General features: G+C 39.7%; 1 protein-coding gene across 6 annotated transcripts in view; it reads right to left on the bottom strand.

Annotated features, from left to right (window-relative positions):
- LOC135485360 (estrogen-related receptor gamma-like) overlaps nucleotides 1-21,407 on the bottom strand; it is a 51,995-nt gene extending 30,588 nt beyond the window's left edge. For 2 of the 6 annotated variants that reach the window (XM_064767290.1, XM_064767295.1), the window contains exons 1-3: nucleotides 19,863-19,959; nucleotides 17,221-17,307; nucleotides 7,437-7,979 (exon numbers count right to left, since the gene is read on the bottom strand). In XM_064767290.1, the coding sequence (XP_064623360.1) occupies nucleotides 7,437-7,797 (361 nt within the window). In that variant the 5' untranslated portion in view covers nucleotides 7,798-7,979; nucleotides 17,221-17,307; nucleotides 19,863-19,959. Of the gene's footprint in view, nucleotides 1-7,436; nucleotides 7,980-17,220; nucleotides 17,308-18,094; nucleotides 18,154-19,862; nucleotides 19,960-21,370 lie in introns of those variants that run through there. The other 4 variants (XM_064767292.1, XM_064767291.1, XM_064767294.1 and 1 more) reach the window with 4 other exon arrangements.
- Between the last annotated feature and the right edge of the window lie 821 nt (nucleotides 21,408-22,228).

Below are 22,228 nucleotides of genomic sequence, written 5' to 3'. Positions count from 1 at the left end.
TGTGGGCAGATCAGACCCATAAAATGATAAACAGTACAACACTTATTTATTTATGTAATTATTTTGACACAACTAGTTCTAGCTAGTAGTATAGTATTGCATTGAAAAAGTCCCCTGTTTCTGCACACATATTTTCACCTAATTCTCCAGCAATCCTGAAAATTAAAAGAAAGACTGACAACAACTAGGTGAATGCATTCTAGGTCACGGTGTCTACGTTTGTTTGAAAGAATTCTCTGTGTGTTGTTTGTACAAGTCATCTGGAGGCAGAGGTAAAGTGGTAGAGTATAGCCCCCACACTGTTGAAAAGAGCTGTATGCACACATGATTGCACTAGGGCTATAAGTGTACCATTTACCATACAAGATCTCTTCCTGAACAGAAGAAGCTATGCCCTTGTGGCACAGACAGTATTTGTAGAATAGCAAAGATGTCTCAAGTGCAGCAACCAAAATCTTGGGAGCGGAGTGGAGTGCCTTTACTTGTAAAGGAAGGAACATCTTCTGATCTTGTACAAGAGCAATACCATCACCATCAGTTTCCCATCCTTTCCACGCACTGTCGATTTTCTTCTAACAAATTGCTGCTTTCTTAAAAGCAACCACAGTTTTTCTCTCAGAACCTCACCTTTTAGTTTCAGACTTCAAACCCATGCAACTTTATCTCAACAACTTAGTCCAGACAATTATCCCAGGTGAAGCTTGTTAATGATCATTTTCAAACTGTGTTCCTTGTTTGAAGTTGAAGTGCAAGTAACCTTACATTCCGATGACAATATGAAGTGGGAATGGGGAAAACAGCCAATCTCAGCACATAGTTCTGAGGGTGCTCCCTATGTTTGAGATTGAAATAGTCACTCCGCAGACCACTGTCAAATTTGATGCAAACACGTGTTTATTGGTCTTTCTTGTTCTTTTAGTGTGCCATCCTGATAAAGATTTCATCACTCTTGTACAAACTACCATTTCAATATGTGACCCATCACAGCAAAACCAGGCGCATGTCGCACAGAAGATGAGCCTAAATGACACCAGGAGATAATGGAAGAAATTGATGTGCTCATATTTCACAATAGGCAGACAATAGAGAAATGAACAAACAGTCCGTCTCAACCTGCCAAGCTCAGAGCGACATGCGCCTGCTTTTGCTGTGACGGGTCACATATAAATAAGCACAACAGAGGCTGCAGTTCAAGACAAAGAACCCCCTCAAAGAGACTGTCAAAACCAATTGACCCGATAACTCTCTGGAAAGCTGTCACTTTTGAATGGCAACACATGTGTCATGATGTTCGATTTTTTCTGTTTTATATATTTTCTGGGATTTTCTCAATAGTACATAACCTTGACCTTGTCTCTTGGGATAAACAGCGTTTTAACGGGCCAGTTTGATGGTCAATTGTCAAGCCACAATCACCCTAGACTACGAGACCTGATCAATAAATGAATACATCCATTGATTTTACTACAGTTGGCATGAAGGCGCTTCACACTCCACCAAGCAGTCAGGAATAAACAAACACAACAACCATTGTTCCAAAACAATGATTGTATAAGCTCCCCATAGTGTTTTGTTGGGATCTGATTGAGGCCCATCAATAACAGAAATGAGGTCACAGCAGCTGTGGCTAGGAAATCGACAAGAGTCACTCGCTTGAACTCACGTCAGACATGGCCACAGCAGACTTGGGATCAGGGGAGGTCTTGTTCACTGTGAAATTGAGACATGGACTATGACTTTTCTAAAAGCCAGTCGTTTCATTGACAGATTCTTTTGCTTTAACTTCGTGTTTCACTTTTATTATTTATGTATGGTTTTGTTGATCCAAGAATCCTATGAAATTCGCCACTGAAGCTGATTCAGCCTCACATTACAAAACCATGTCACCTTGGTTGTACATTTTACTCAAATAACTGGAAAAATCGGGTCATTTGGCCACACCATTCCCACAAGGTAGTCAAGGGCAATAAAACAACAAATTAATCGTTGTCACCCAGATTAGCATGTACCATTACCGTAACTATGATTGCCGTCTGATTTTCCAAATATCGCAGATTTATTTACATGTATGGTGATTGTTCCCTCCTGGCCAATTAACCTTACAATGATTCTAATATCAATTTCAAATTGGACTGGATGCATTTCAAGTTTTTCATGTTGTTTTTCAGCCTACAGCATAACTTGGGCTTAAAAGTTGGTAATCAGCTGCGATCATGTTTTCGGCCAATTTTTTCTGGTTTTGAACAGTGCCTAGATAAAGGCCAATCGTGGACTGTCATGCCATGAACTACACCTAACATGATGACCATGATTGGAATGTTGTCCCGGATTGAATAATTGCAGTCAAACATCATGTTGTCATGGTCACGTTGCAGCAAGAAAATTGCTTGTGTCTGGGGTGCTTTTTAAACACAGCAATGCGTCACTTGAAGTTGGCAACCTAAAACCAGAAATTACACACTGAAAAGTGGTATTACTAGTTACTACTATAGCCACTGTAGGCCTATTTTAAAGCTGTGTGATGACCTTGCTCATCTTGACTCTCAGTCACACACTGCTACTGACCCCACCTGGGTAAACTCTCAGTCTCGCAACACTATGACCTCAGGTGAACTCACAGTTTCACAACACTATTGAACTCTCAGACTCACAACATTGTTGACCCTAGGTGCATTCTCTCAGTCTCACAGCACTACTTGCCCTAGGTGAACTCTCAGTCTCACACTACAGACCCTAGGTGAAATCTCATTACCAGGCGGCAGGTGCCAAAGCCAAAGACCCCATCTAAGTCGACAGTGCTAGTAGTTGATGGACCCCTCCTCCCAATTTGTAGATGGAGTCAATTACCTAAACTGGTGATCAACCATAGTGGCAAGGTACCAGTGGCACACAGAAGTGTTCACTATCTAGAAGATAACAGCATGTGGATCATCATGACCCCCACGGCCAACCGAGATCATAATCCGCTTGGCCATACTGTTTTGGCGCAAGTAGAGTGCGTACATTGGTCATGCACCGGGTATGGAACTGAGAGGGATGGTTTCTATGCCAGCATCATGATTACCACGCCTCTCACACCCAGTTAATTTCCTGCTACAAGCAGAGGAGAAAGCAATCTTCCCTCTTTATGCTATGACTTGAGTGATTAAGAACCAATATGTCGTACCATATGGGTTATTTTTTACAGAAAGGATTGCACAGAGAAATGAAAGATGGAATTACATTCATCAAAAGGGATAACTAATCTTGGAAGATATTCTGGACACTGGATTGATGATATAAGAATTCAGATTAACATGACTATCGAATTGGGTCATGAACATTTCTGTAATTTGAATCCTTCCATGACTTTTTGGTTGACGAACATCGAAAAAGATGTATTGGCATTGCCTTCTCAATGGTCACTCTCAACCCATCCTCAGGAAAGTCCATCGCCAAATCTCAAGTCAGCTCCCATTCTGGCAACACGCTCAGATACAGTTCTTTTTAATGAATGACTGCCACAATGCAACATCAATAAAGACATTCTGGCATTCCAAGTATCAATTTATTGCTCCAATATCTTATCTTGTTGAAGTGACAAGTTTTATTGACCAGACTCAGCCAATTACTTCGCTGACACAAAAACTCCAATTCTTCCACTTTGTTCATAATTGACACAATTTATTAGCATATTATCAAGAAAAGACCCACTTGATCTTTGCACAATTCATAGTGGAAAGATAGATTCTAAGAAGTCATGAAGGAAGAGGAAGGTGACGGTCTGATTGAGACGACGACAAGCCAAAAGTCTAAGAGCAGTGCATCTACCAGGCCAAAGAGCGAGTGAAAAAGAATCAGTTTTAGCAGTATTCTTGCTGCTACCTTATCATCAGCAACAAATTTCGATAAATGGTTATATATATGTCACTGTTTGCAGAGTTACTAGGAATATTTTGCCACCATTTTGGCTGGAAATAAGTAAATTGTACCAAACACTGAATATTGTTGTTTTGCATGCACCGAGACAAAATAACAGCTGGTTGAGACCTAACTGAGCGAAAAAAGTTCATCATACCAGCATACTAATCTCGGTGTGAAAAAAGTACCATTGATGATATTATCCAAGTCCAACCAAGAAATCGATGCCTCCTGTAATGGAGTCATTATGCGATATTCCGTTCTCGATTGGAGAATCTAATCTGGGAGAACGGCCTTCACAGCATGCCCTCAGACGCTGCCGATACGTGCATGCTATTTTAACGCGATCGGTTCTATTGATTGGCATGTTCTCCCGGAGTTTGGATTTTGCTAACGTTGAGCTGAGACGGCTGAATAGAAAATTGATTCTCCGTCTTGGGTATGGATGTGCTGGCAAACAGTAATTTCCTGATAAATCCTCCCTTTTAATCACAACTCATGTTTACCTAACATAGAAGCATGACAAGCAACTAAACAGTAAAAATCAGAGAATAATTGGGGTGCATTTGGGTTGGGAAGGGAATCGTCAAGAAAACCATGTATCCTAGCTCTCTATGATGGTCAGGGTACATTTCCTAAGACAGATCCCTGCCTGTTTTACTTTCCTCTGCTTCTTCTCTCTATCCCGCACCAGTTTATTGTATTTTCTAAACCTATATGAATGTAGTATTCATCTGGCTCAATGAACTGCTTTGAATTTAAATTTGAATTTGTAAACCAACCTTTGGGTGACACGTCACTATCAGTATTATGCAGACCGACACTTATGTCACATGTGGGCGATTAGAGAACAATCTAGGAATTTAGTGTTATCTAATATTACAAATGTTTTGAAAGATTATCACATAATGACCAGACTGTAATCAATGGTGGTATAAAACATGACTGTAGTAGTGCATATATTAACTGCAGATGTTACCTCACAGCGAGTAAAACTTTCCAATGACCCGATCTGTCAACCAATGGTCAATGAGTATGATAATGGCTCAGCCAAGTCTGAGCTCAATGCAAGACGGTCTTAGAAACCTAATAATACTTAATAGATTTAGATATTCATATAACAGACTTTAACTTTTCAAGACTGCTGAGGAAGACAAGATCCTGGATGCTCCTGGTCCAGGTTTTTTCACCCATCTCCCTGTAGCGCATACACTAATAGTTTGTAATATACAAGTGCGGAGTCCAGCATAATGGACCTTCTTGCCATGTCAAAGATAGGTTTTAGATCTTGCATTCATCTATATGTGATGTTGAGGTAACTCTATGGTAAACAGGTTTCCATTACCGCTGTTACCATCCAGTCAACCAGGGGATTCCACCTCTTCCTGACAATAATGGCAATCACATCCTATCGATAAGGGAAACGGGAGCTGTCAATCTCGATAAACGCCACTGTACGAGCTCGTTGGGAGCTAATGCACCATTAGGCGTGCTGATATCGGCCATGAATTTGTGATCGCGCTGGGTATCCACAGGGTATTATACGTCAAACGATCACCAGCGCGGAAATTCGGCATGCTTAGGACAAGGTAGACGGATGTCTTGGCAACTGCACAAATAATTCAGTTAAGACTAAGGTAGCACAATCAGAATTCAAATGATGATCCAAGATGAGACCATTGATCAACCAAGAAACCATGCTCACCCACCAAGAGCAGCAACTATATATGGCCCGCAACAGTTTGGTTATTGTATCCGCAGGTAAAGATCAATAAATCGAAATGTCAGAGTTCAGCAAGGAATCAATTTCTATTCCCTGAACTCATTTTTCATTTCCATCTTTTCAATTTCAACAGTATTTTCTGTGCAGAGGTGTATGAAATGGTACGCCGATTGCATTCTGCTTATGTTGAAATGAACATGAGGAAGAGATCAGTGTTATCACAATCTGTCTGTGGTTAAAGGTTCTGCCAAGATATTGTGTAAATGTTACTGAGCTGATGTTTTCAACCTGCAGTTTCAAAGGGGCAGAAGCATAGCGGTGTTGCCCTCAGCCCATATCACTATCACTTCGCCCTTCCATCAAATGCAGACCTAATGAACTATGCCCTTATATAGGGGGATCTTGCATAATGAAGAATATTTTTTCAATGGGTCAAATATGAGGCACTAATTTCATCGAGGGGGGTTTGGTGGCTTTTTCTCATCATATAATAAACGGCCTTATTAGTGCACATACTAAGACGTAAAATACCCCCTTACAACTAGATATCAATGACTATGAATTAGTAAATTGGCCAAGGCAGTCAATCATAACATATGAGTAACTCATTTCACCCTGAGTGCACATAGCCTAGGTCCAGTTGTCAAATCTGAGCTATAGACCAAATTGAAAGATTTCATATCAGTATGAGATATGATCTTAACAGTCATCATTTTATAGAATCCACACAAAGACATAACATTTATCAAGAGTACTCAACCAGAAATAGTAATTTACTGTGCTTTGAGGTTTGATTAGGGTAGTACTACATGTAATGTGGTAAGAAAGCAATAAGCCTATGATTCAACGAACCAATGAACCTGGTGGCCTTAGACCAATTTGAGGGATGGTCAACGTCTATTGCACATCTCAAGATTGATAAAGTGCAAAAATTAGTTCATTTGGTAAAATCAGGACAGCATTGTTTGCAAATCAAGAAACTCAATGCAAAAGAATTTTCGTGAATCAAAATAACCCGAAGATCAGACCATTTGACTGCCAAATGAGGAACACTATTACCTTCTAAATCAGAAGTGTCACATTACAAAAAGATTTATGCATTCACCTGAAGGAATCGTGTCTGTATTGTAATTCCCCAAATGAACATCCCCGCAGGAATTTGCAGCAGGATAACCGTGGAAAAAGCACAGCAGTAGCATCTCAAGCTTGAGGCAAGGCAGACATTGAGATACCTTCATTCATCCCACCTGTTGATTCAGAAACTCACACTCAGTAGTAAAGAGTGAATACAGCCAACTCGACAACATACCAGCAGACGGCAGACGGTTGGTGCAAAAATATTGATAATGCAAATTTCACAATTGATATCTCATCAGCTGCAGAAACCATTTAAATCTAGGTGGGGAAAAAGAACAATATGCTGTGCAGATGGGAAACACAAAATGTTTTTAACCCCTGACTGTCAAAAATCTAGGTGAACCTGACCCGGACCTCTAAAGCATACTGCAAACGAGTGATTTGTGTCACTGAAACCTGTGATAATTTTTGGTGTGATATGAAAAATTATCTTGTCAGCAGTAAAAGTGGTAATTGTTGGCTCTGAAATTGATGGTAGGTGGTCGCAATATAAACCCATTCTTTCCCAGGCACCTAGCTGCGTTACAACCTCTAACAAGATAAATGTCACATGCAATAATGAGGACAGGTCTCGGTGACAAAAATCACTCATGGGGTTCTTAAGCCTTAAAGACATCACCACTGTGAGGCTGACCCACAGTAAACGAGGGATAACAAGCAAAATAACTTTGCTTACCTTGTACAGTCCTTTTGAAGAACGCCTTGCACGCCTCACAGGATGCTACTCCATAGTGATAACCGCTAGCAACATCCCCGCAGACGAGGCACAGTCTCTTTGGCAGTACATCCGTAATCTCATCATCCGTACTATAAGACGGTGGACACCCGCTCGACTGACCGTCCAAACTGACATTCTCCTCAAACGTCAAATCATTAAACTCATAACCGTTATGGGAAAGACACGTTAGTGAGTTATCATTTAGGGGGTCTAACGACGATAGGTCACTCTCCGCATCCAAATCAAGATCCTCTGTCTTAATCATCGGCTCCTCATCAGGAAACATTTGCAACATGGTGAATTTTGCTCCAGAGATCATCGCGAAATCGAGTAGGATTTTTCAATTATGATTTGCTATAAGTGCATTGCTCAAGCAATTCTGGTGACAGCACTGAAGAATATTTCAAACCAGTTCCAAAATACACCACGACACCGTTTTCAGTGCGAGACTATTAAACAATCCTTGAATGAATCCACTTCCAACTTTCAAGGCCAACTGATCTGAAAAGACAGAATGAAATAAGCATTAGGTTTGCCCAACTTGCCTTTTGTACAGGTGAAATATGGAAATGTTATATCGGTTCCTCTTGACAGACTTGAAAGGTTATCTGTCGGCAACTTTAAAAGGTCGCTGTTTTGAACTAAGAATGTGCATGATTTGTCCTACATGCACAAAAAAAAAATAACAGGCAACCAAAAGATCTTGACTCTATTTCTCCTGCTGAGACTCTAAACTTCTCTCTAGAAAGAAAAGCTTTGGAAAACAGGTTGAAAAGTTGCTTAAGAACTCACAATCATTGATCATATGCCAATCACTAATAAAACTGGAGCAAATACAATGCACATATGTACATTCTGACACAATCAGGTTTTCATCTCTGGGAAACATGTACCCTGAAGGTAGCACCACAGACAGACCTTATCCAAATATCTCAAACCCAACACCTTGTGCGAAGTGCTAAAGATCATGAGATGGCAGGCTGTAATGTTAGAAATCTTTGATCCTGTAGAAATTTGATGGACACTAAAAGATAAGATAAGTGATGGCTTGAGGCTAAAACATCAAACACGAGTGGCACATAGGCCTACCACAGGTACCCTTTTTTGAGAAAGCACAAAAAGAAATATTTGGATGAAAGGCAAAGAATTCGATCCATCAAAAGGAAAGCAGAGCTCACACCAAAGAAGTTGACAAGAGAACTGTTTCCTAACATAAAGCCAAAAAAGCACCCTCCTAAGAAAATGGAATTTGCATTCGGTTCCCTGTGTTGGAAGCCAGGCCATGCACACGTCGGTGGCTCGAGCCGCACTATAGCTCCGACTCGACTTGGTGATATGATGCGAAGTAATGGCTTGACAAAGCTATGAGGCTGCACAATATAGACAGTACATGCCTTATATATTCCAGCCGAATCTGACAACTTGCAGCCTGTACAACCAGCTTCACTCCCCATGGGTTTTATGTTTACCAGAGGCTTGCCAAGCTTTTACTCTACAAGCAATCACCATTCACGTTCTTGTCATGTTATCGATACCAGCCCAGGAATTTACTGCTCTAGCCGCCAGGGATTTCTTTCAGCCTTGAAGGTAGGCCTATACTCACAGCATGGAATGCTTCAACAAGAAGATGAGTTCAGAAACGGCAAACACAACATATCACTCTCATAAAGATGTCAGCATGCAAGCAATCCCAGGGCTGTAGACAGCTTCCTAACCCTTCCATAGCTCCTCAATGCCACGGAAGACTCCACAGCATTCGAACACAACAATAAAGTATGATGAGAGGTGAACTCATGATTTTGTAAACATGGAAATTTAGACAGAAATCACAAAACTTGCACTTCACATCAATCAATTCTTAAACACAATTGGAATACCTATTTAAACTGATCACTACCTAAAAAATGCGGTCCAGCATTTACTTCCAACGGCAGTGTACTTCCAACGGCAGTAGTATCTCGATGGAGTTGGTTGTAATATTTTCGTTTGGTAACTGGAATTGCATCAGACTATATGGATTTCTATTACAAAACTCCAGATCGAGTTCAAGGCAATACCGGAATGGAAACTTACTCCAAGCTTTCATAAGTAATCCTAACTGTTGGCTAATACTTTCAATGTAAAGAATAATATATACACATGTAGTAAGCTGGGGATTATCTGAAGAAATCCGAATAATGATTTTGATTTTACAGGCCCAGGGTCGGGTCTTGCTTGGTGATATGACAGAAGAGGAAATCAGTTCATTTCTCACCAACTGTGGCGCACTGATCAGGTCATTATCATTGTCCCTTTAAACTATTCCACCTTACCGCGCAAGATGCAATTTGATTAGCAAAAGCATTTCAATGCTATCAAGTCTAACAGGCATGTATATGTTATTACCATCAAGTAGTAATTGAAACAATTTGTCGAAAATGATACTTGATAAAAGTGGCAATTTGCTGATTATGGCAGGGGTCGAATATAATGCAGGGCTAAGCTCGCCTTGTTTTGAATTATTAATTTCGAACACACAGTGCATCAGCAACTTGCTTCGAGAGGTTATAGAATGGACCAAATGGTTGTTTTAACAGTCGAAAACAGCTGCTGTGCTCTGAGAGTCACTTGGTACACTACCCACATGGCCCCACGTGGACTGTATATAAATGAGGATGATCAGGTTCAATGATCTGCATGCAGCTGACAATATGGATCAAATACACTTTCTGAATGATATTTGTATAGGCCTATGTCTGAGTGACTAAAAATAAATGGCAAATGCTTAGACCACATTTGGATTCAATCGGATCTCATTGGGTCTTTTCCTGGTCGTGTAAATGGCTCCCAATGATACTGGAAATTGGTAATGAAAAGGTTAAGGGTTGGCTGGCCACTTGACATAATAATCCAATGAGTTTATATAGATACTATAGGCCAAATACCAACAGATTAGTAATCATTCAAATCGATAAAATAGTAAAATAAAAGTCTCAAAGATCTCCCAAAAATAACTTTTTGACACGAATCCTAGTAACCTTGCCCTGACAATGCAGACTTGACCTGGTTTGCACACTTGCAGGTTCAATGTAAAGCCTTGAGCCAGTGACCTGTATAAACAGGCCATCAAGATCCAAATCGCCTCGCAGACTAAGAATTTATGTTGCAGCAACCTACAATAAATATTGTTGCTACGAGCGAAAGGTATCCAATAAGTGAGAAATTGGAAACTGCATGTGAGGCATGTTAAAATCTCGGCAAACCTTGACGCATGTGGCACACTTTGAACGATATGGGCGAATTCCTTGATCATGTTGATAAAAACACTGACTTCTCTGATAACAGAATGGGTCATGCACTATCTGACATTCATTTCTATGTCAGTTGTTCAAAGTCCCTTTGGTATTCTTCTTCATTACAGCCAGACAGTCACTGCAAAAAAACCTTTGATAATTCAGGCTTGCACTTTATATGTGTATAAAATACCTAAAAAAAACATACCTTGGATTTCATTTTTTATAAAATCCATCAAAAACAAGATTGAAACACAACGTGACTGTGTGTACGGCCTAATGAGAGAGAGGAGAGATGTTAAACAATACTTGCTAGCAAATTTTCTCTTTGATTCTAAATCATTTCGCAATTCCTTGAATTTTTTGCACATCAACTGAAGTTGACCGAGTTTCGATCACATAAATATTAGGGTCAGGAAAACAGGAAGAGTTTCATTCAAAAGAGACGACAAGCTTGCAGAATGAATCACCTTTCCTGGAATTATAACCAGAATGAATGGAAATTTTCAGAGTGCCAGTTGTCTAGCCAGCATGAAGTGGTACTTTTAATATCAATACTTGCATGACGACAATGCATAAACGCCAGTGCATAAACAACAATGCATAAACGACAGTGCATAAACGACAATGCATAAACGTAATATACATCATATGTTGCTGCAGCGTATCATTTCAAGGCTACATAACGTATTACCCATCTATATCTATACGCTTATTTCATGCAATGGTAATCTGGTCAACTGAATAATGTGAACTGTGAAATGTTCCCAAAGCTAAACGTTGGCAAATTTGCTCATTTGTAATTTGAGGTCGACTAAATATTGCATTTGCAGCTGATATCTAATGTGATCAATGAGAAAAAAGAGGTTGAGTGTTCTTTAGTCTACTATATTGCACAGCAATGGGGCTCATCAACTGTGAGTGCATCAGTGTGTGCATGTGTGACAACACCAGTGCTTTTTTAAATGCGAATCAGACTTATCAGTCTACACCTCTCTTTGAGTGTTTGCACAACCAACCAGTTGGTCTTGATGTGGAACTGAAGTATAAAAGTTACATGTTTCTGCAATGATCGTAACCTCTTCTGTACTTAACACAGGTCTGCACTGCGCAACACTGTTCATAAACAAACTAAGTCGCCTCTCCTGCGCAAGCCCCCAAAATATTAGATGATTATAAAGGAAGTGCATCCTAAGTAACCAAACACACTATGTGACAACAAATGACTATTATTTCTGTTCATAAAATTCATTCATTCCAAAGGACAATGTCACAACCAGAGTAAATATACCAATGTTCCTGCAGCATGACCTTAAAAGCTCCCATTATCTCAAGGCCAACAAGTGCATTACATTGTACATTTTATATTTTGGGAAATGGGTTGTTGTGCACCAGTAACAAACATCAACAATAACACCATCAGACCCAACATCCAGAGCTGGCAGGCATTCAAAAGGCAATTAGTTAATTAACACGGAAGGTATCATGTACATCAATACTGTTGCCAAGCATTTGGCACGAACCTATTTGCAACATTTGATAGCAAACAAGCTGATCTGAACTTCAGACAAGAACCTCTGACATTTTGCTTCAACGTAATTGTCATCGAAATTACCATCTCTTTGAAGGATCTATTTGATATACGGCCATTATGTCCTAGCTGCCAATCATCTGAGCCATACTCATCTGGTAAATTGCGACATAAATCAACTGACCAACTGACCCCTGCCAATTTGATGGCCGCAGCATCCAACACGGAACTTCCTGCAACATCAGGCTAATGGCCAAGTCACATATGAGTGCTTCCTTACTTCATTTGGCATTGTCATTCAGTAAATCAAAGGAGATGGAGATCGCATCAAGGAGTCAACTAATCGGGTAAAGTTTGTCCATTAATTGGAGATACATCCCGAAGAGTGGGCAACTTATTACCGGGCATCATGTTATTGACGATATTGGACACCAAGGAAAGTCAAATAATGCACGCGATAAAATCATCCTTAAATTCCCTACAGTGATTATGATCAAGTCATGAAAATCAAAATTCACATGAATCACTGGGCACAACTGTAAAAGTGTAACTAGCTAATTCACATGCTCGTAGAATTTACAAAGCAGTTTTGTAGTATGAAAATCTCTCCCCACAAAAACACACCAAAACCAGAACTTAAGCATTTGTTGGTCATACCATCCCTCCACCAATAAAATACCATGCAAGAAAATGTTAAAAAGTCACCAGAAATGTCACACTGTCACGTACTCATCAAGAACACTGGTAACGGCCAGCTAGATCATCAACTTGTGATTCTCAGATGGATACTGCCATTACTACACCCACTGAAGGCAATAAGATGTCTCATTTAGCATCAATGAATCAACCAATGAGCCGTTAATCAGTAAGAACAAGTCAGAATCACAGGTAAAGCCAAAGGTTTATGTGGTATATTTTTACCTTTGAGGACAACACTTGATGTCATACATGCATTACAATTCCAAAGATGGTGACAGACCCTTGGCAAGTACTGTAACACATATTAAAACAGAAATGGTGGAAAATAAATCAGAGGCAAACTGGTGCAAAGTAAATCCACAATTATTTGTAAAATGTCTGCTCAGCTTGAACAATATTGAAATGGGCTATCGTAAAAGAATGTATTACCGATATGTGAATTGCCATACCGTGAACATACACTGGTTTCCTTTATTACCATTGTTAGGGTTATTTTCAAACAACAATATTGATATTATAAATGTTTCAAATCAATTTCTCGAAAATTATTCAAGGTCTGAATATTGCATTGATATTGCAAGCATTATACATAGTTCCAGGTCCCAGACAAGCTAGAGTAAGTCTGGCCTGGGCATAATAAAGTGATCAATCAGGACGTCAACTCAATTGGAAAAATAAACACCCAATTCCGTTTTTTTGTGTTTAAAATTGGGATTGAGGCATGCCTATGAATATATTGGCAGATTTTAAAAACTCATTAACCAACACTTCTTTATTGAATCTGAAGTTGTTTTTTTATGAAACGTCAGCCAAAAAACTTATCTCAGATTGGTGTCAAGCCAGGCGAGACTCGGAGTATCACTTTCCGATCCTATGCTGCAGGGTCAAACTTCCCCTCAGCGATATACAGACATGAAGGTAAAGAAGTACAGTCCTGGTCACAATGCCGACTGAGCAACTAGGTCCAGATTTATACCAAAGTGTTAAGAACTGACTTAACTGATATCTCCTCACAAATCCTGGATAAAAGGCTTTGAATGTCATCTGGAGGTGGAAAAGGATCTGGGTGGAGTTTGTAAACACTTGTATAGTCAAATAAACAATAGAGTGTAAAATTCCAATTTCAGATATTTATAGCACAAGAGTAAACTGTAACCAAGAGCAATAACATCCACCCAAACTAGCTAAATAGCCTGTACTACTAAAGCTATTTTTTCAGACTGCACGCTGTGGCGAGCATTGCTCAGCCGATCACCATAGAAACAGTCACAGATGAAACGGCAGTGATTTTCTGATATTACAGAGGACAGAGAGACATTTTCTGAACATGTCATCAGTTTCAGTAATAGCATGTAGAAAAAACAGGATTAAAATTGAGATCGAAAATCGGTGTGACATGAACTTTTTCGCCTTTTTTGATACTTTATTACTGGTGACAATGGTCCCCAAATGTGTGACAGCCCAGCATTCAAAAAAGGCAGTGCTAAAATAGCACCCTGCCATTGAACCAACACCTATTGCTTGGGAAAGCAACATGGGTTGGAGAACATCAGGAGGGTTAAAAGATGGATTGCTTGCAGTGGGAGGATGGGATAGGCGGAAAATCAATCAGTCAATACTCATTTGGAATACTGAAGAAGGTTGGGGCAGTCGATTACTTGATGTGAAGGGATTATTGATGGGATGGGATGGGAGGACGCTACGTCATTGGTGGGAATAGTGTTAAGTACGAAAATCAAGGGTATGAAGAGAGTCAAATGTGGATTGGTTGCAATGGTAGAAGTCCATACACGCATCTCACCAAAATCAATACCAGTAGTCAATATTCATCGGTGATTGCTTGAGACGATTGGTGGTCTATTGGTGGATGTGGGGAGATTATCCTTTGGGTACATTGGTGGCATACTGTGATGATCGCACTTATTGACCATATCCAACATCAGATCAGGCCTAACCAGACTGACAACTTCGTAATAAACCACAATACTCCATTGGTTTTCAAGTCCATGCAGTCTTTATGGTAACATCATTGCAAACTCCTTCTTTCAACATATTCTGAGTCTTTAAAAACATCCTATTGAGACAAAAGAATTATTGGGGCATTATCAAGTGGTAAAAGAAGAGGCCAAGTCACAATGCACCATTGTCATCCATGGAGAAAGAAATGGCTTTATTCTGCTAACAAAAAGGTTCCTGTTTTGAGATTGGATAAAAGCAACTGATTGGTTTATAAATTGCAATTAATCCTCATGTTGTCATTGCTACATCGCAGAGCAGGAGAGCTTTGGAGTCTTTTTAAAAGCATGCCACACATGAGCAACGACAGAGCTATGGTATGCACAAGTGCATCAGCTGTGATAGTGGCACAGCTTCAACTGGAGTAGTCACCAGGGATTTTCTCTAGATTGTGTTGCTCTTGTGCAGTTTTGACTGTGGTTACTCACTTGGCAACAAACATTGGTAAACTTAAGTGTCCAGTTGATAAACATCATTTGGCAAAGAAGGTGTTAATCTCGCCGGCAGCCAATCACCATACAACAGCATATCAATCCATCAACCAAGCAATTGACAGCCATTTGCAATTCAAAGTCCACGCAATCTTTTACATCAATATAGAGCAAGATTGCATCTGTTCTGTAACGACATGTAGCAATCATTGGAGAGGCAATTCCAGGAGCATCAATACGTCAAGGGACATCGAACAAAATATCGATCATAAACCCAACTTATGATGTATTAACGTCCTAATTTAGTTATTAAATTTAGTAATCCTTGGCAAGCGATTTAAATCCGGATAAGTGAGTGGGTCCAGACTAGTACAATACAGACATGAAATGACTGGTTTGCCTTGGGTCAGCTTACAGTAGAATTTGAAATACTAATTGTGTCTGCCAGTACTTGGGAGACCATGCACTTTACATTCGACAGCCACAGGACTATGATAATCTATGGTCTAGAATAATCTATAATCTGACAAATGACCAATCACCAGCTTGTAAAGCTTCTTACATGTATGAGAATTCTTTTCAACTTGGAGGCCAATGAATTGAAACTGGAATTAGAAAATATGGCAATAAAAAAATCTCCAGTTTGCTAGTCTTTGTTGAAGCTATTAGCAGCATGAGGAGAAGGAGAAAACCACCCTCCCATTCAGCCATGGCACTGACTAGCAGGCCTTTGCATCATTCCCAAAACACTCAATTGAGAGAGTTGAGCGTATAAGAAGCAATATATGGCCCAAGGTTGGGATTAACAGGCTTCTGTTCTTGAAACATAAGCGATATAGGCCTATACTCCTATTTTTTCACACAAACACATAAGCACCAGAACTCATATCATAAGGAAAGGTTGGCGCATGGTTTGATGCCCAACATGAAACTATATCGCAATGAAAATAAGACAATCATTCTTTCAGCGATGAGCTTAGCTCAGATAGGGACCAAACTAGGATACCTTGCCAATCCATTACCCACATTCTGGGATGCCTTCCTCTATTTTCATAAGCATATACCAAGGCCATCAGCACTTGGGTTGATTTCTAATGTTGCTTTGATGAAGAAAATAATAAACACACCACATTTACCATTCTCTCCAGTCTTTCCTGAAATCTTTCTGATCTTCTCAATCAGCAAACAACCTGAGCATGTCCGACCAGTTCCCATTTTTGATTCATACACCAGGTATTGCCGAATAAGGCATGTAAGACAACGAGACCTACCTAGAGTCTCACCCCTACAGAGGGGATCAAAGCAGGGATCTCATTACAGATAATCAGTGAGAGTATAAAAGGGGAGCGCCATGCCACTGACCCTGGTATTCCGAGGATGCCTTGAGTGAAGCTGCAATTCTAACTTTTGCTTTAAGAAATCAATACAGGCTCACAGAGGAAGCTAATATGAAAGGAACACCTGTGATTTGAACTTTACCATGAACTCAAGAATTGCTGTCTTACTTTACCCTATGGAGAATAGACAACACAAAGAAACAAGGAAAACCTTTAAACATTCATGTGGTCTTGTGTTGCATTCCTTGAGCAGTTGGAAATACAAGGTGTGAATTTCAACCACCAACTAATCTACCAACATTGGCATCTTCACCTAGTCCGAAGTCCTGACCTTTTACTTGCAGCCTTTATTGCACCGTGTAATCCAGAAATATACAGTATGTTCAATTCCTGCTATCTCAGAGCACGAAACTAAGAAAATGTATAGAGTAAAAGCTTGGTCTGGTGTGTACTCACCACTAGCAATTGGGACAGACTTCTTTTCTAAATCCTCCTCCACTGCAATATTTCCTTAAAATTTACTACAGGAACACTTCAAATGATCTGCAAGAACAAACAGTTTACTCGGTGAGAGACAATGACAATTTCTGTACTCTTTTAAAGTGGGCTATTGAAAGAAAATTTTGGTTGCTCGCAGTACCAATCATAATACAAGTTTTGACAAATTTCAGGACTAAATACTAAAAGTACTGCAAACAGGGCGTCCCCTTTTTTTCTTTTTAGTCATTGTTCCTTTAATTCTCAATTCTTTTCAGACAGTTTAAACTTGTTGTGAACCCTGCTTTGACATCTCTGCACACCTCAGATTTATGTTCTCCAATAACTTTTGCTATAAGTCATAGAAAGGCCATACTGACTTATATTAAGGGTTTTATATATGAGTTTTTTATTTTGAATTGACGAGATGTAAAACCGAATAGGTCAAGACATAGATAGGCCTACTCAATTGAAGTCTTGACACTCACGCTAGCATAAATTTGTATGATATGGCAGGTTCAGGCCTAGTATCATCTTCGTGAATGAGAACCAACAATACAAAACCACTTTTTTCTTTATGCCGTATTATATTATATTACCGTATTCAGAGATTGTCATAAATTGATGAGCCATTGAATAATTTCAAACACAGACCAGACGCAACCTTGATGTAATAGCCAATTGATCTGCTTTCAACCAAAGATCATGAGCTGAGACGATCATACAGATAATGACATATTTCAAAATCAGCATAGGCCTACAGATAGTATGATATTTTGAACTTTACTGAGGGATAATAATGTAGAAAAATTCCAATGGTCCAGTATTGTAGTCATGATCAATGGTGTCTCACCTGATATCATATCACCTCACCACCATTAAACCCACATTTACCCTCACCATTGAGAATTCCTCAAGAAAAGCTACACACAAAAGAAATTTCCCAGGCCAGACCCGCTCTCAATATCAAACAGTTATTCATATAAACTGATCCCTGTTTTGTTCAATAAATCGAATACGTGTGAATTTTTAAGATCAATTCCTCACTGTCTGTCTAGGCATTTGGTTGCTGCTCAGCTCCTGCGATCTTGCCAGAAACAAGTTTTGTGAATTCAACTCCACTGCTATGTGAAGGAAAACAACAACAACTTGAGAGTGTCAAGGTTTGTGTACCCCATGAAGCGTGGCCTAATTGTTCAATTTGTATTAAGTCTATAGCCATTTGAAAAAAATGACTTGTTTATCATCATGTTTCCTAAATTAATCACACCATCATTCACCCCAGTTTGCCAAGTCTCATAATAGAGCCTTGCAAAATGCAATTACAAAAAGATGTTTAGAACTGGGACAAACTCAAAATTCTGCCGAGCACCTAGGTTTATAAGTTCATAAATGATATGAAATTTGACTTGTACATGCGAGAGAACGGTGACATGTTCTACCCAGGATTAACTGTTATTGATTGGTGTAATTCTCTTTTATGTCTGATGACGCTGGGTCATGGTCAAATCTGTGACCGATGTAGGAGAGTCATGTCAACTCAGGTGAATAGAAGGCTTCAGGCAATGTCTGGCCAAACAAAAAAGATTATTCTTGTTGGGCCGAAGTAATGTTGGATTATGAAAAAAACCAACATTTATAAGCCAAAGAATTGCTTACAAAAACCAATCCCAATGGTGGGTAGATTGTAGCATTTGATTATGAAAACGGGGTATAATCGTCAGTAATTAGCTTCAAATGCAAAGCTCAAACAGGTCCACTCTTGCTGAACTTATTCAGGCAGTCACTGTTAGTGTTATAATTTTGATAATCCACGTATTGGGCTGACCTTTCTTGTTCCACAGATCCTGATAATCCATTGTTCTCAACAACTTAGTCAATATTTGTTCAGACGTGACGATTTACTGGTGTCAACTACATTGTAGACGAAACAGCAGTGATATGCTCAATTTCATCGCACTCAAAGAACGAGTAGCCCAGCACTAAGTCATACATGTAAATCTGGATATACGGGTAGAATTTAAAGTGCTCATCTATGTTACATGCATCATGTAGTTGGGATTAAATATACATGTACAACAGCTGATGGAGCAGATGCATAAAGCACCAACATGAGTCACTAGCACTACTAATGTAGCCAGTCTAGACCATAATACTTGAAGAATCAGCTATTCCAATATAAATAGATTCAGGCAATAACAGAGGGATTTACATACAGGGAGACCTGCAAAAGTCTATAATGGAAGATATTACAGTACTGATCAATGAAGGAATGAATTTACTTTGCGTTGGCATATCAGCTTGCAAGAAATCTAACCGAAAGGATTATCACTACTTTATACAGTACAATGCCAAAAGGCTAAGCCAGTTTTTGATGAACATCTGGTGACATTGTGATATGCTGTTTCGATGGAGGATGTGACATTATGAATGAACATTCATGAATAAGTAGATGCACCACAAGAATGACCAAGACAAAATGCAGATATTATTATCACAGAGATGCATACCCCATAGAGAGCACACCAACATAAAACAAACATGATTTAAAATCAGTAGACTGCATAAAAATCACAAACTGGAAATCCAATAGCACAACTAATAATGCAGATAATACTCACTTGGTCTGAGTCTCAAAGCCAAGTGAAGAAAACCTTGTTTTATCCTCTCCTAACAACAAACGTCAGAGCCGTAGTAATGTCATGACGGCTCAGTTGTACTACTTCTTCCTCGCACTCGAGCTAAATATAGTACTGATCGAGCGCCTCACAACGGATGGCAGTGTCAAGGATGATTGTAAATAAGCTGACCTAGATGTCTGACCCAATACAGTTTAGTGAGCTGTTGACTGTTGACTGCAACAGTTTTGTTAATAATACGGACAAAAATATTTATTTGGGCCAGACAGTTTTAGATGCTATATTTCCTGATGACAAAAATAAAATAATTGGCAATAAATAGGAAAAGAGGCTTACCAGTACCAGTATATAAAACAACATCCTGAAGTTCAGGGCCTTTCAAGCGGCACTTATGACCTCAAATATTTTGTCTCGAAAACAGATTTCAGATAAATACAAACTGCTTTCATACTTTTCACTTCATTGTTGTTTTGTGGTATCTATACCTTTTTCAGATGGGGGGAGAGACTAGAATTCTAGTAGGCCTATACCAAGTTTTAACTTTCAAGAGTCAATAGTGAACAAACAAAGAGATGTTTACGGACGACAATGATAGGCGACGGACAATATGTGATGACGACTGACGTAATATACAGTTCTTGAATATTAAAAAATCCAGTTGTACATTGATGAAAGGACAGACACCGTTCAGACCCATTTGATAAGCTTTGCTGTCAGCTGAGCTAAAATGAAATTTGACCGATCATGTAAAAAGTACATTTTGCAATTGGAGAGCCATTCACACTCAAGCCAGTCAACCATCACTCAATTATAGCTATTGCAAGAATGAAGACCTGGGCACTATTACCCCAAATAAACTGTACTACGTAAGTAGCCATTCAGGCTTGAATATCTTGAAGTTGTACGCTATCACTCCATTCAACCAACTGGCTGACGTCAGAGCAAGTAGGATAACAGGTGGAATATTCCATTGCAGATTTTGAATGACATCATATAACGGTTAAAAATCACAATCCCCGATCAGAAATGACGTACTGCCCATGCACTACTGCTACTCCTGGTACTCACAATCACTCGTCAGTGATACACGTAGTTTGATCACATACAATTAACTTATTTCATCAAATTTTTAATGACCTTTTTGGGCTGTGATTGGGGATTGTAAACTCGTTCCGGTCTATATGGATCAATTTTTTTGGTACACGTTGTACACACATGGTGGCCTACACATGGTTGGTACACGCTGTACATTCAATACAATAACATCCCATACACACGTATTAAACACAAACGCGAGTTGGCTACAACTTTAATAGGCCTTGGCCGGCTTGGGTCACTGCCAAGTCAAACCGGCCTTACGAAAAGCACTGAATGGTCTATGAAATCACCAATGGCAGGTTCTATAGACGCCCACCAACATACCAGATGAGCACACATAACAAACTATAGCAGCAGCATTGGTCAATGTGAAAAATTGGGGCAATACACACCAAACCCCGATCTTTTTATCCGCTAAAATTTTCACTGAGTAAACGCGACTTAGACTATTCTCGATAGAACATGTAGAACTAAACGGGGACGCGACTTGGCCTATTCTCGATAGAACATAACGGGGACGGTTTGCTCATTATCATAAAATATGCGAAGCCCACGTGCTTGGCGCCCGCCACCCGGGATGTGGTCAGTTTAAACGAAAGTTCTTCCTCCCTAGCTCCCCAGTTGTATACATACCAGGTTCTGGGCCATTCCCTCCCTGTAGCTCCCCTGCCGTGGACTATTGGTGCTACAAGAAACGAACAGACGACGTACCCATGGGAGCAATGCGGGCCAAATTTGACTGGTATATAAGCAACTTGACTGCACATGTATAGTAAGATAAGCCGCATATGATTAAACCAGGTTTATACTTGCTAAGACATGATGAATGACGGATCTGCGGTAGTTGGTTTGGGTTTCCAGCTGTAAATCGTCCCCCGCCCTAAAAACGGGCGATATTTTTGATTTTATTCAAAGTGTCGTTCCAATTTCTTAGCTCAGGTGGAGGCACATGACAGTGACGACAACTTTGACGAATGTTTCATCATAATAATTGAGTTACTGGCATCAGTATTAGTTTGCAGTCATTTCATCCATTGTCATGCTATCCTGAGGAAATCAGGGGTTAATGTTCGCCGTGAACATTATACATCAGCTTGGAGGACATACCGGCCTGTCCTTCAGAAATGACTTCTGTCAATGAGACACTAATACTGAATTGGGTCATAACTTAAGTACGTTTGGATCTCATCAAGCGGGGGGGGGGGGGGGGGGGGCAACGCTGCTGGGGTCTTGATCATGAACATCGGAGA

The sequence above is a fragment of the Lineus longissimus genome, chromosome 3, assembly GCF_910592395.1.
Source record: "Lineus longissimus chromosome 3, tnLinLong1.2, whole genome shotgun sequence".
In the NCBI taxonomy this organism is placed as follows: Eukaryota; Metazoa; Nemertea; class Pilidiophora; order Heteronemertea; family Lineidae; genus Lineus; species Lineus longissimus.
Note: the sequence above shows the minus strand (reverse complement) of the source record. Positions and strands in the feature narration are given on the sequence as shown.